Source organism: Centruroides sculpturatus, unplaced genomic scaffold (assembly GCF_000671375.1).
Source record: "Centruroides sculpturatus isolate CEXI.00-Female unplaced genomic scaffold, Cexi_2.0 scaffold990, whole genome shotgun sequence".
NCBI lineage: Eukaryota > Metazoa > Arthropoda > Arachnida > Scorpiones > Buthidae > Centruroides > Centruroides sculpturatus.
In genome coordinates, this window is record NW_019385152.1 from 217,445 (window position 1) to 229,312 (window position 11,868).

Below are 11,868 nucleotides of genomic sequence, written 5' to 3' on the forward strand. Positions count from 1 at the left end.
TAATAATAATAATCTCCATTAGACGAAAATTTACAAAAAGAAAAAAATTGGAATGTATCGTCACCAGGGGGAAGTTTCCGAAATCTGCATTTTCCAGCGCTCATTCCAGTAGATAAAAGCAGAAACACCCCATAGGAAGAATGGAAAGCAAGACGTCTGTGTAACACCAGTTCCTTTTTTAAAAAGCTTTTTTAATTGGATGTAATTGTGTTTTTTAAAGGACTGTTTTTAAATTCTGGCGGCATGTAGCCTATAAAGGAAGGTCTGTCGCCGTGAATGTGAAGTCTGGAACACGAAAAATAAATGGTGGCCCCCTTTTTGGGCAGACTGTCTTTAATTAATAATAATAATCTCCATTAGACGAAAAATTTACAAAAAGGTTTCATTTTATTCAGGTTCTGTTTTAGACAGATTTTACTATATTTGTATTTTTCATGTATTAAGTAAAAAACTTTTAGAAAAGAAAAGATTAAAAGAATTTTAGCAATACTTGTATTATATTTAATGAAGTTTAATATAAAGTATTTAATCAATAGGAAGAGTTAAATGATATAAAAATAGTATCATATTGAAAATTTAATCCCGCTGCAGAAAAAAATGATCAATGATATAATTTTTTGAATGTTTTATGATTTGTTTTAGTGATTTTGTGATATTAAATTAATTAATTAGTGTTATTTTTATTTTCAAATGTTCAATAATTACAAATTTTTATAAAATGAAAAAAAAGAATGCACAATAAATATTTCGGATATACATTGAGAAAGAATCAGATGATATAAATTTTTGATAAATCAAACAAAACTCAGCAGTTTACTATGTGGAATTTATTTATTGATATATTAAGTTACTGCATAAAAAAATTTTTGAGTCATACTTTTGGCAGTTTTATAAAAAGTCTAGTTAAGTAATCAGGCATCCAAATAAAAAATTACTGGTTTAAATCGTTTCAAATATGAAAATTCCAGTAAGAAAAATATTACAAATCTGTATATTGAGAGAATATATTTTTGAAATTGGTTTCATTACTGTAACAACCTATGTTTCTTAACTTTAGTCTTTGTATTACACAGATTTATGATATTGTTTTTCACTGATATTTAAAATTATTAAAACCATGCATTATATTTATTGAAAAGTGTCAATGCATACTGTATTTTTTGAAGAAGGCTGGTTTTAATTTTTATTGTCTAGTCAACACAATGACATCATCTATCAACAATCTCTATTATTTATGATTTTTCAATAAAAATACACTTTGTAAAAGACAAGTTTTTAAAACATCTTTTTTATATACTATTTCCTGTCTGTTTTTCAATATTCACTTAAACCTTCTTATTTCTTTTTGTGACAATTTTTATTAAATGAATGTAGAGATGATCTTAAAATAATCATAATCATAAAAGTTTTTATAAAATACCTGAAAGAAGAAATAATTGATAATCATCATTTTTAAGGATCATTTTCAGTATTATATTTTAAAACTAGTTATGCTTATACAGTAGTGAGTGATTTTCTTTTCTTCAGAAGTTAAAATAACAACAAGACTGCATTAAGCAGAGTTTTATTGTTTATATTTCATGCAAACATCAACAAAGCTGAATTATTATTTTTCAATTTTAATTTTTAAGTAAATAAAATTTATTTTTATTTTTCTAATACAAATAAAACATACCTATGAATACAACTAAGTAGAAACAGACTTTTTAGTGAAAAAATATCCATAAATAAAATTAAGAAAGGCACAATTTGATAGCTGTAGTAATTTTCATTATCCATTTCCTCATTTTTTGCTTATTATTGATATTCACTTACAATATTTATATTTGTTTTGATTTGAAAAAATAGTGTTTCAGGAATTTTTTTTTTACTTTAATGAGAAACAAAAAAATTTATTTCCATTTTCAATATTTAAAATTATAGCTGTTAAGTAACTTAATGTCATTTCTTAGAATCTACATTATTTAAAAATTAGAAGATGAAGATATTCTAAAAGTGTCTGATTTTAGATTTGTTTGATGTCTCTCTTACAATAAAACTTTCTAAAATGAGTGTTCTGAAATTATTTATTTTAAAAAGTTAAACAAGTAGATAGAAACAGTTTCAATTGATTGCAAATTAAAGCACAAGCATAATTGCATACTAGGATGGTTAAAAATTTATATATAAGTATAGGTAATTATTGTAAATTTGTGAGTAAATATGTAAATGCAAAATACCTTTGTAACCGAATGTTGTTTCTTTTTCTCCTGGGCATGAATGGTAGAAAGTTTTGTAACCGTCAGCTTTTGATTATCTAGGGAACCGTCGCCTTTTCCGTATCCCGACGTGCTGTGCGTTTGTACAGTTGCTGCATTTCCACCATTGCCATTTGCCACAGATGCAGTCTGAAAAATATAATCACTTTGAATAAAAGATACTTTGTTAAAAAAATATATTGATTGCATACAACAGTTATGAAATATAGTATTCATAGAGTAAGCAAAATCAGAAGAAGATATAGAACAGATTAAAATACACTTAATTCAATATACTGTCTACAAAATTTTATATATAGGCTTTATGCAAGTCCTTGAAAACAAAATATGTGGATGTATTTTTTTCTGCTAGGGCAATAATCTTAAAGAAATAATCAATGAGAGGCATTGTGTTATCTAGCACAATTTAATTTGATGTACAGAAGTTGATTCATGAAGAATTTCTGATGGTGCAAAAATTGCAAACCAAACATTACTGTTTGACGAAATCATAAGAAAACTTGGACAAAAATAAATATTTTAGGATAAACAGATTTTTATTGATTTTATTTTTTATATGTGATTTAGTTCTATTTATTCAGACAAATTGTGTGTGTGCTGTAGTGGGAAATTTAGAAATCCACTCTGATCTGCAATACATTTTAAAGGTTAAGAAGCTAGATTTATTGTCAAATGTTGTCATAAAACAAAAATAACAATCTGAAAAATATCTTATGACATTTATACTTCTATATAAAAGTATTAGACATCTATTATTATAATCCTGGTAATGTTTAATTAAATAAAAAATACAAAGAACTAAAATAAAATTTTTTGGTTAGTTTTGTTTTACAGTTAACTCTTAATGAAATGAATTTGAACCTTCCTCAACTATACGAAATGTAACAAATCTAATCTGGTTGAAATGTGGGACATTCTAGATCAAACTGCCACTAAATCTTTCAGTATTCCAAAATGCAACAAGTCATCAAAAAACATCTTCAAATTTCAATCATCAGTATCCAGAAAACTATTTTAAATACAGTAGAGCCTCGATTATCCGACCCAATTGGGGACTGGGGTTGGTCGGATAATTGAAAAGTCGGATAACTGAAAAGTATGAAAAAATCCATTATTAGTGTAGTATATTATTATATCCCATGTAATTAGTATATTAGTATACCGCTATTAACCTACTTCGCGTTGAATTTTCATCGATGTTAATCCTAACAAAAATTTTTTAAAATAATAGTCGTCGCTATTGTATCATTGAAAGTTAGAAAATTAAGCCTCGTTTAAATACTGGCTCCCTTTCATGGTCGAATGAGTGTTGCCAGTTAAAACACGTAAAAATAATATTAAAGTAGCCAAGACATAGCCAAATATTGCAGCGCCATATCACTAGCGGACATTTGAAATTTGCCGACTAGGACGGTTGGTTAACCGAGGTGTCGGTTGATCGGGGGTCGGATAATCGAGACTCTACTGTAATTCTCTTCCATCATTATTACTTTTTTATTATTAATAAATTCATGAAAAAATTCTTTTTGTGACACAAAACTGCTAACATTAAATAGGTATTTATCAATATTAAATTTTAAGCTGATTTTTAAACCAGTCTCAAACAGAATCAAAAAGAAATACAAAAGTATAGAAATATTTATTAAATTAGACTAGAAACAGGCTTATATCTGACTGAGACACTTTAAGATGTCAAACAATGAATTAACTTTTATATATCTGATCAGAAATAGATCTTCATTTGTCATGTATTATTACTATGGTTGTTGGTTTTTTCATAGCTAATCCATGCATCAAACATGTTTTATTCCTCTAACGTAGTATGGCAATCATAAATAATCTTAGCATTGTAACTAAGCCTGAATCTTTCAACACATTTATAATACTAATATATGTTCACTATCAGTGAGCAAAGTTTTTGTTCTTGGTTATTATCTATATTTGCCTTCACTATTTCAGTTTTACTTAGAATAGCATACTTCACAAGCTTTCAGTTTGTATTGTTTAGTTCACTCTTTAACTATTGTCTTTCTAATCATCACTTCTATTATTAAAAATAAATAAATAAATAAAAAGACTGTCAAAATGAATGGACACAGATTCTTTTCCCCATGTATTACAGACAATACTTTTTTCCTTAAACTATTCCATTGATAATGCACTGATTTGAGTTATATAAAACTACTACTATTTCTTTTCCTCTAGTTACACAATATACATATCTGCAATGTCTTAAGTGATAAAACAAGAGCATAGTTTAATTAATTAAAAATTTAACGAGTCAGTAATATTTTCCTTAGCAACCTAAATATTAAAATAATCTTACATTCTCTTTACAAATAGTTATTCTACACACATTAAATACTCAAGTATTAAATCACGTAAAAGATCACACAACTAACTTTAAAAAGAAATCCTATATTTTGAACCTGTATTTTGCAAGGAAATTATTAAATCTAATTATTATAAAATTATGGCCATCTGATATTTTTGATTCTTTTTAAAGGCATTTTCTTTTTAGAATAGTATGTAAGAAAACTAAATACACCTCAATGTATTTTAAAAAATGTCCACTGACATTTTCAATTGCATTATTATTATTTTTTAAATTAAGATATTAAAAGAAAATTACTTTCAATATCTCAAAAACACAAAGGTCAATTTATAGACTAAATAGTTTTACATTTAAGTAAAACTGTTCATTTAAGAAAACATAAAAATGTACAAGAACAGCTTTTAACACTTACAAATTTTGAATACATTTGAATTGCATTTAAAAGTTTTTAAATCAAATATTTAAGTTAAACACACCCAATCTGAATATTTTACATAATAAAATAAATTCTACAGAAGTCATTTTATCTTGATTTAAACTTAATTTTAAATTTTTCAGTCAATTAAATCTCACATTTGCCAATATTTTTGCCTTTTCTTGAAATTTAAAATTTTATTGCTGTTTCAATTACTNCTTGTTTGTATCCTTGCCCAATTTGCACAATCTGGTACAATGCAGTTATTCAAGCTACTGGGCATGGTTAAAAATTAAGACAGCAAAAGCACAATTATTCCAGATATTACAGATTCTGAAAAGTAAAGAATTTTCAGAGTCCTGCCACAAATACGCTACACATTGATTATTAACAATCTGTGACATGTCATAACAAGCAAAAATTTTAAAAATGAATAAGCAGGCTTAAAATTAATAAATACAAATGTATTCTGACAGTTTATGAGTTAAATATACATTCTATTTGCAAAATTTCCTCAACCTTAACACAAAATAAGAAAAAAGTAAACTTTTAAGAAATATGTGGGACTTCCAAGGATGAAAAGAATATCCCAGGTTAAAAGAACAGCCAGGATCTCATTAGAAAAACCCTATTTCTAATCAACAGATTTTTATGTATTAATAAATTAATGCATTTATTAAAATTTCTGTTACTTATAAAAAGTTAAAAATGTTCATAAACCATTGTATCATCAAAAACAGATTTTAAATTTGTCTGAATTCCATTTTTATTCCTTTTTTATGTTAGCCTGAAGAAGTTCTTTAATAGAGCATGAAAATACTTCCATATTTTCTTAAAATTTTATGATTTAATATTGCTTTATTTATTTTTCTGCTATATTTCAAATCTACAGCTCTTAAATTATATTGCCGGTTACAGTAACTGTTATAAGTCTGAAATTACATAAAAAATTTAGTTAAATCATCCTTCATTTAAGTATGTGTAATTATTATTTTTACATATTTTTAAATAGCAAGTAAATGAATATGAATGTCATGGAATTAAATATTTCTTTAGAACCTGATATAAATTAATCTCTATAAAAATGCATTTTCCTTAATTTTTCTAAGCTTGTGCTAGTTTCAAATATGCTAATTCAGATAGTGGCTTTAATAATATTTAGAATCTATATTCATAATCCACAATCCAAAGTCAGAGTCATCAGTTAACTAATTAATATTTATTTTACTTTCAGTATGTGAATGATTATTAATTTATTTCTAATTCCATCCCTCGACCAAAGACTGCAAATGTAGATATTAAATATTATCAAAGCTTGTTAGTTATATACATATGAAATGTATAGGCTGTTAAGTCAATTTAAATCAAACATGATATAAGTTATTTATAATCAGTCAAATATTTTATGTAATTTCTATAACTTTAGTATATTGTATAAAATAAAAATATATTATATAATAATTTTGTAAAAGTTTTTTGCATCAATATATTATTAAAAATATAATCAAATCTGTTAAACTCAAAATCTGAATTTTCAGATTTTAATTTTTAAACCTTTTTACTAAAATATATTAAATATAATAATATTGTATAAAAATATTTTCTGGTTCTTAGAAAAATGAGAATAAGAACCTCATTTTCTTTGCAACATCATATTATAGTAGAACCGGTTATTGTTGCTAAACCAAATTCATCAATCATCATTGTAAGAATAATCTGTCTTTGATTGTTTTTATCAGTTATTCTGAAGACGTAAAATTGACATCTTTTAAAATATTGAAATTTATTTGAGTTTTGAGACAACTGTGCTCACATAATATTTATTTTAATAGCTTAAAAAAATAAAAATTACTTTAGATTTTCCCGTATGATCAGGAGATGGTCTAGTCTTTATTGGGGTACCAAATATATCGGTAAAAGGTTGACTAATCCTTGACACACTCGTTTGATTTTTTAATTCCTAAAGAAAGAAAAATAATAATAATAAAGATGCAAAACTGAAGAAAAAAATCATTCAAATAAAAACTGATATTCAAAATGAATGCTATATTTAATAATGTCATAATAAAAGAGCAAAATAATATCTATAAATACATATAAACAAACATTTAAAAAAAAAAAGACCATATAACATGCATTTAAAAAATTAAAGAGAAATAAATTTAATTTATTGATAAATATTATAAATCAATTAAAAATAAAAATAATAGAACAAAGACTGGAAAATGTGTTTGACAAATTATTAATGTGGATCTGCATGCAATAAAATTGAAGTATAAGTTTTATAATATCAAACTTTGTGTTAAAGCATCCATTTTTTTATGAAATGCTGCTGTTCATTATTCTTCTATGGAAAAAAAACAAATAATGATAATTCAATATAATAATTTAGAGGTATTTCAACACAAAAAGAAAAAAATGACATGTCTCTATTACATTTTTGTAAAAACATGTAAAAGTTGCTTTTAAAATCATTTCATAATAGATGAGAGTTGCCTAGAAAGCAATGAAACAATTTTCTTTAAAAAAATTACAAATGAGAAAATTTCAGGAATGCTGCATTGTTATTTGAATCTTTAGCAACAACAAATTACTTTTTAAGTCCTTTATAATGATTAAAAAAAATGAACTATATTAATAATGAATAATGAAATTTATCTTAATTAACCTAAAACTATAAAAAGAAAGGCATATATTCACTGAATAAATTTTTAAAAAATTTATCAAATATTTGAAAAATGCAATATATGGACTTTACAAAAAATCCAATCATTATGGGCATTTTACACTTATTTGCATATCCAGAAAATATAGTGGCAGGACTGGCCTTTGCAGCTATAGTAATACCTCGACTCATGCTACCCTGACTTACGTGAACCCGGAGTTACACGAGTTTCAAATTTCATCAACTCGTCTTTTGTTTGAGCGGCACGCAACTCTTGATCACTCACTCCCCCACACTATTGTTCGGCATACATGTTCGGACATGTCACGCGAAATCGACACATAGATACAATTAATTTTGTGTTATTTATTTCTGTGTTTGTTATATCTACGGAGACTTGAGAGACTCTATGTGGTAATTTCTTATAACCGTGAACGAATTAACAGACGAGATAAGATTAATGAGAACATTTATTAGCTTACATACATCCAACTTGAATTTTACACAAATTGCAAAATTATACCCCGACTTACGCAGTTATCGCTCAATCCCACCTATCACGTAAGTTTGGGGTATTACTGTATAGACAGAAGCTCAAATGCCACATTTTCTGATATTCTGTATATTTCAATGCTTCCGGCACTAACTTGGACCTGGATAATTACAGATTATCACATAAAGGTGTACTAAATTCAGTACTTTTTAAAATATGAAAATAATACATTTTACTAAATGGTACAGTTAATGTGCATAGTGGCATATTTACATTATAAGTGATCAATGCTATCTGTCTGAAGTAATTAATCATTTAAATCATTATTCATTTATGTAGATAACTTAATTAATTATAAATTTCACAATATTTAGAATTAAAAATACTAAACCTATAATCCAGCAATTTTTATAAAAAGTGCACATGTATTTTATATTTAGATTTATAGTAGAGTGACGTTTATCCAAAAGTCAGTTATCCGAAAGAATTCCAGTCGGCAAGTTTAATTTTTGCTAGTGCTGTGGGGCTGCAATCTTTGGCTATATCTTGGGTTGGGTTACTCCAATATTTTTTTGTTGATGTGCTTTTTAGCTGGCAGCACTGGCACTTTTGTGTGGTGTTTTTCTGAGGACTGTGTGTTGTACTGAATCGAATGTTTTTGATACTAGATTAACTTCTAAAGTATAATTTTTTTGTTCTTATATTTTTTAATATATTTATTTTGTTTATAAAAAATAAAGAAATAATTATTAACGATACAATAGCCACGATTATTATTTTAAAAAGTTTACACTAGGCTTAACATTGACGAAAATTCAATGCGAAGCAACACGCAACAAAGAAAAATTTCGACATGGGATAGGTTACTATATTTTTTCGTACATAATCGGTTATCCAAACATCCCCAGTCCCCAATGGATTCGGATAAACGATGCTCTACTGTATTTATTTATTTTTTGTGAAATTCTTATATTATGCCTGCCAACTTTGTTGCCTGTATTGGCCCAGGGTTCTGTGTCTATTTAGGAATCTACCCTAGATGGGTAATTCCTAAACAGACACAGAACCCTAGGCCAATACTAAAGAGGATTAAAAAATTTGTTATTATTTGTGCACAGCTCTTCCTAAAAGTGAACGTAAGAAGGATGGCAATATCTAGATGAAAAATTAATTTATATGGAAATTCAGAAACATTTTTAGATGGTGGTCAATTAGCCCAGAATAAAAATTGCACTCACCAATGTCTTTTAAATGTATCTGGTTTTAAAATATTCTTTTTTTTCTAAATAAAGTAAAACCTGTGTAAACCAGAATATCACCTGCTGATTTTTTTTCTATTTTGAACAGGTTTTAATACAAATATATATTTTTATCTTTAAACTATATCAGATAAAGTCACACAAGTTACATTCATTTTTTTCATAGTCAAATCACTTTTACATACATAAAAAAATTTATTACTAGATTTAATCTAGTGACTCCAAATGAAGATGGGCCTATTCAAATACAAAAATTGAGAACTACAGTAAGACCACGCTTAACACTGATTCGATATAATGCAGTCTGGTCGAAACCTAAAACAAAGCTCACAATTTATGCCAATTTAAATTATCGTAGCATTTTATTGATTCATATATAATACGATTATTTACAAACACGAACCAATCAGAAAAAGGTGGCAAAAAGGTATACTTTCTTTAAATCTATGTTTGTTTGTTGCAATTTTGGAAAAATATAACATCATGGATGCCATGAGCAAATTCGGCTTTGCTTGGCAAGAAAGAATTAACCGATAAATCACAAACGAAATGTGGAAAAAGTTATGGATGAAGGTATCCAAGAATTCTCAGCACAAAGTGCCTATCGCCATATCATTAGGTTGACCAAACTCAACCTAATCGATACAGCAGGACTAGAAGATGTAGACGAGCAGGATATTGAGGAGTTACCACAGGTTTCTGGTGAGAGTCTTACCAATGACGACCTTCGAGAACTGGCAGAACATGTAATTCATGTGGAACTGGAAAATAGAGATTCTGAAAATGAAGAACCCAAAAAATTTCTCTACAGATTTCTTTAGTAAAAATTTGGTAACGATAACTGAAATCGTTAATCAAATTGTAGCGAATGATCCAGATTTTGAAAGGAGTGCAAAAGCAAAACGAGGCATTTTGGATGCGATCTTCCGCTACTGACATTTGCTTAAGGTAAGAAAAAGCGACGAATGAAACTTCACGACTTTATTGCAAAAAAAAAAAAAAAAAACAAAAATTTCAGAAAAGTCAGGAACTTTGTCACAGAAAATTAACTTTATATTTTTGTATGCATATGTTTATGTGTTATTTAACATATATTATTATGCTAATCAATATAAAAATAACTGAAAATTAAAGTAAAATTTGTTTATTTTTGGTTATGTGTTCCCCTATCCCTATTTACTCTATGTTAAAACGACCTTGTCTACTGCTGTTTCCTTTAGTGCTTTGTTGTCTAGGTTGCATTCCCCGCGTTAAGTGGGGTCTTACTGTATTTGATTCTAAAAAGTTCTCATTGTTTCCAAGAATTTTGTTATTAGATATTTGAAAACTTCTCAAATGTGATACTTATGAGCTCACATGATGACAAACAAGCAATTTAATTACAAAAAACTAATATCCCACTCTGCTGTAAGAAATTGTAATTGTATTAGAATATTACAGAGATCAAATTATTATGTGATCTGACTTCTTGAAGAATTTTAGTATTCTAATTAATCATTAACTTCAATCTCTGTAATTACCAACAATGTTAATCAAATTGTTCTGGAATACTCAATTCTACTTAGCTATGAACTACTACATAGTTTATACAAGTCAAATTGGCAGACTGCATTTCCTTATTCTCACTGTTTTCAATAAACTGCATTTTTGTTTGTTGTTGAGAACTATATTCTTAAAAATTCGTTCCATTCTTATAAGTATTTGATTTTGCACATCGTTATTACTAACAAAGACATGTCCCATGTCCTCATCAAATGATCTTTGTTTCCCTGAAAAGGTTAACTTGTTCTCAGAATAAATTTTGTTATGCTCTGTAGTGACTGTTATATCTGAAGATAATTTTAATTATAATTAAAATTAAGATTCCACTTGTAGACAAATAATTATTTGTCTAAATTATTTGTCTACAAGTGGAATCTTAATTTTTTGCAATATTCTGGTCAAGTTATGTTCTTTGCATCAAAAAACTTGTTTCCACACTGGACAGGCTTCTTGGCTTATAGTAAAATTTAACAGAAAATCACTCAATTCCAACATTTTTTCCCCTTTTTGACAGGTTTCATTTTTATTAATTAAAGACAGTCTGCCCAAAAAGGGGGCCACCATTTATTTTTCGTGTTCCAAACTTCACCAGGGGGAAGTTTCCGAAATCTGCATTTTCCAGCGCTTATTCCAGTAGATAAAAGCAGAAACACCCCATAGGAAGAATGGAAAGCAAGACGTCTGTGTAACACCAGTTCCTTTTTTAAAAAGCTTTTTTAATTGGATGTAATTGTGTTTTTTAAAGGACTGTTTTTAAATTCTGGCGGCATGTAGCCTATAAAGGAAGGTCTGTCGCCGTGAATGTGAAGTCTGGAACACGAAAAATAAATGGTGGCCCCTTTTTGGGCAGACTGTCTTTAATTAATAATAATAATCTCCATTAGACGAAAATTTACAAAAA

At 27.3% G+C, this 11,868-nt stretch overlaps 1 protein-coding gene across 5 annotated transcripts in view; it reads right to left on the bottom strand.

Moving 5' to 3' along the window:
* Positions 1 to 11,868, bottom strand: part of LOC111635524 (protein AF-9-like) — a 95,237-nt gene that overhangs the window by 25,045 nt on the left and 58,324 nt on the right. For all 5 annotated transcript variants that reach the window (XM_023380509.1, XM_023380508.1, XM_023380511.1 and 2 more), the window contains one exon: positions 2,220 to 2,387. In XM_023380509.1, the coding sequence (XP_023236277.1) occupies positions 2,220 to 2,387 (168 nt within the window). The remainder of the gene's footprint in view (positions 1 to 2,219; positions 2,388 to 11,868) is intronic.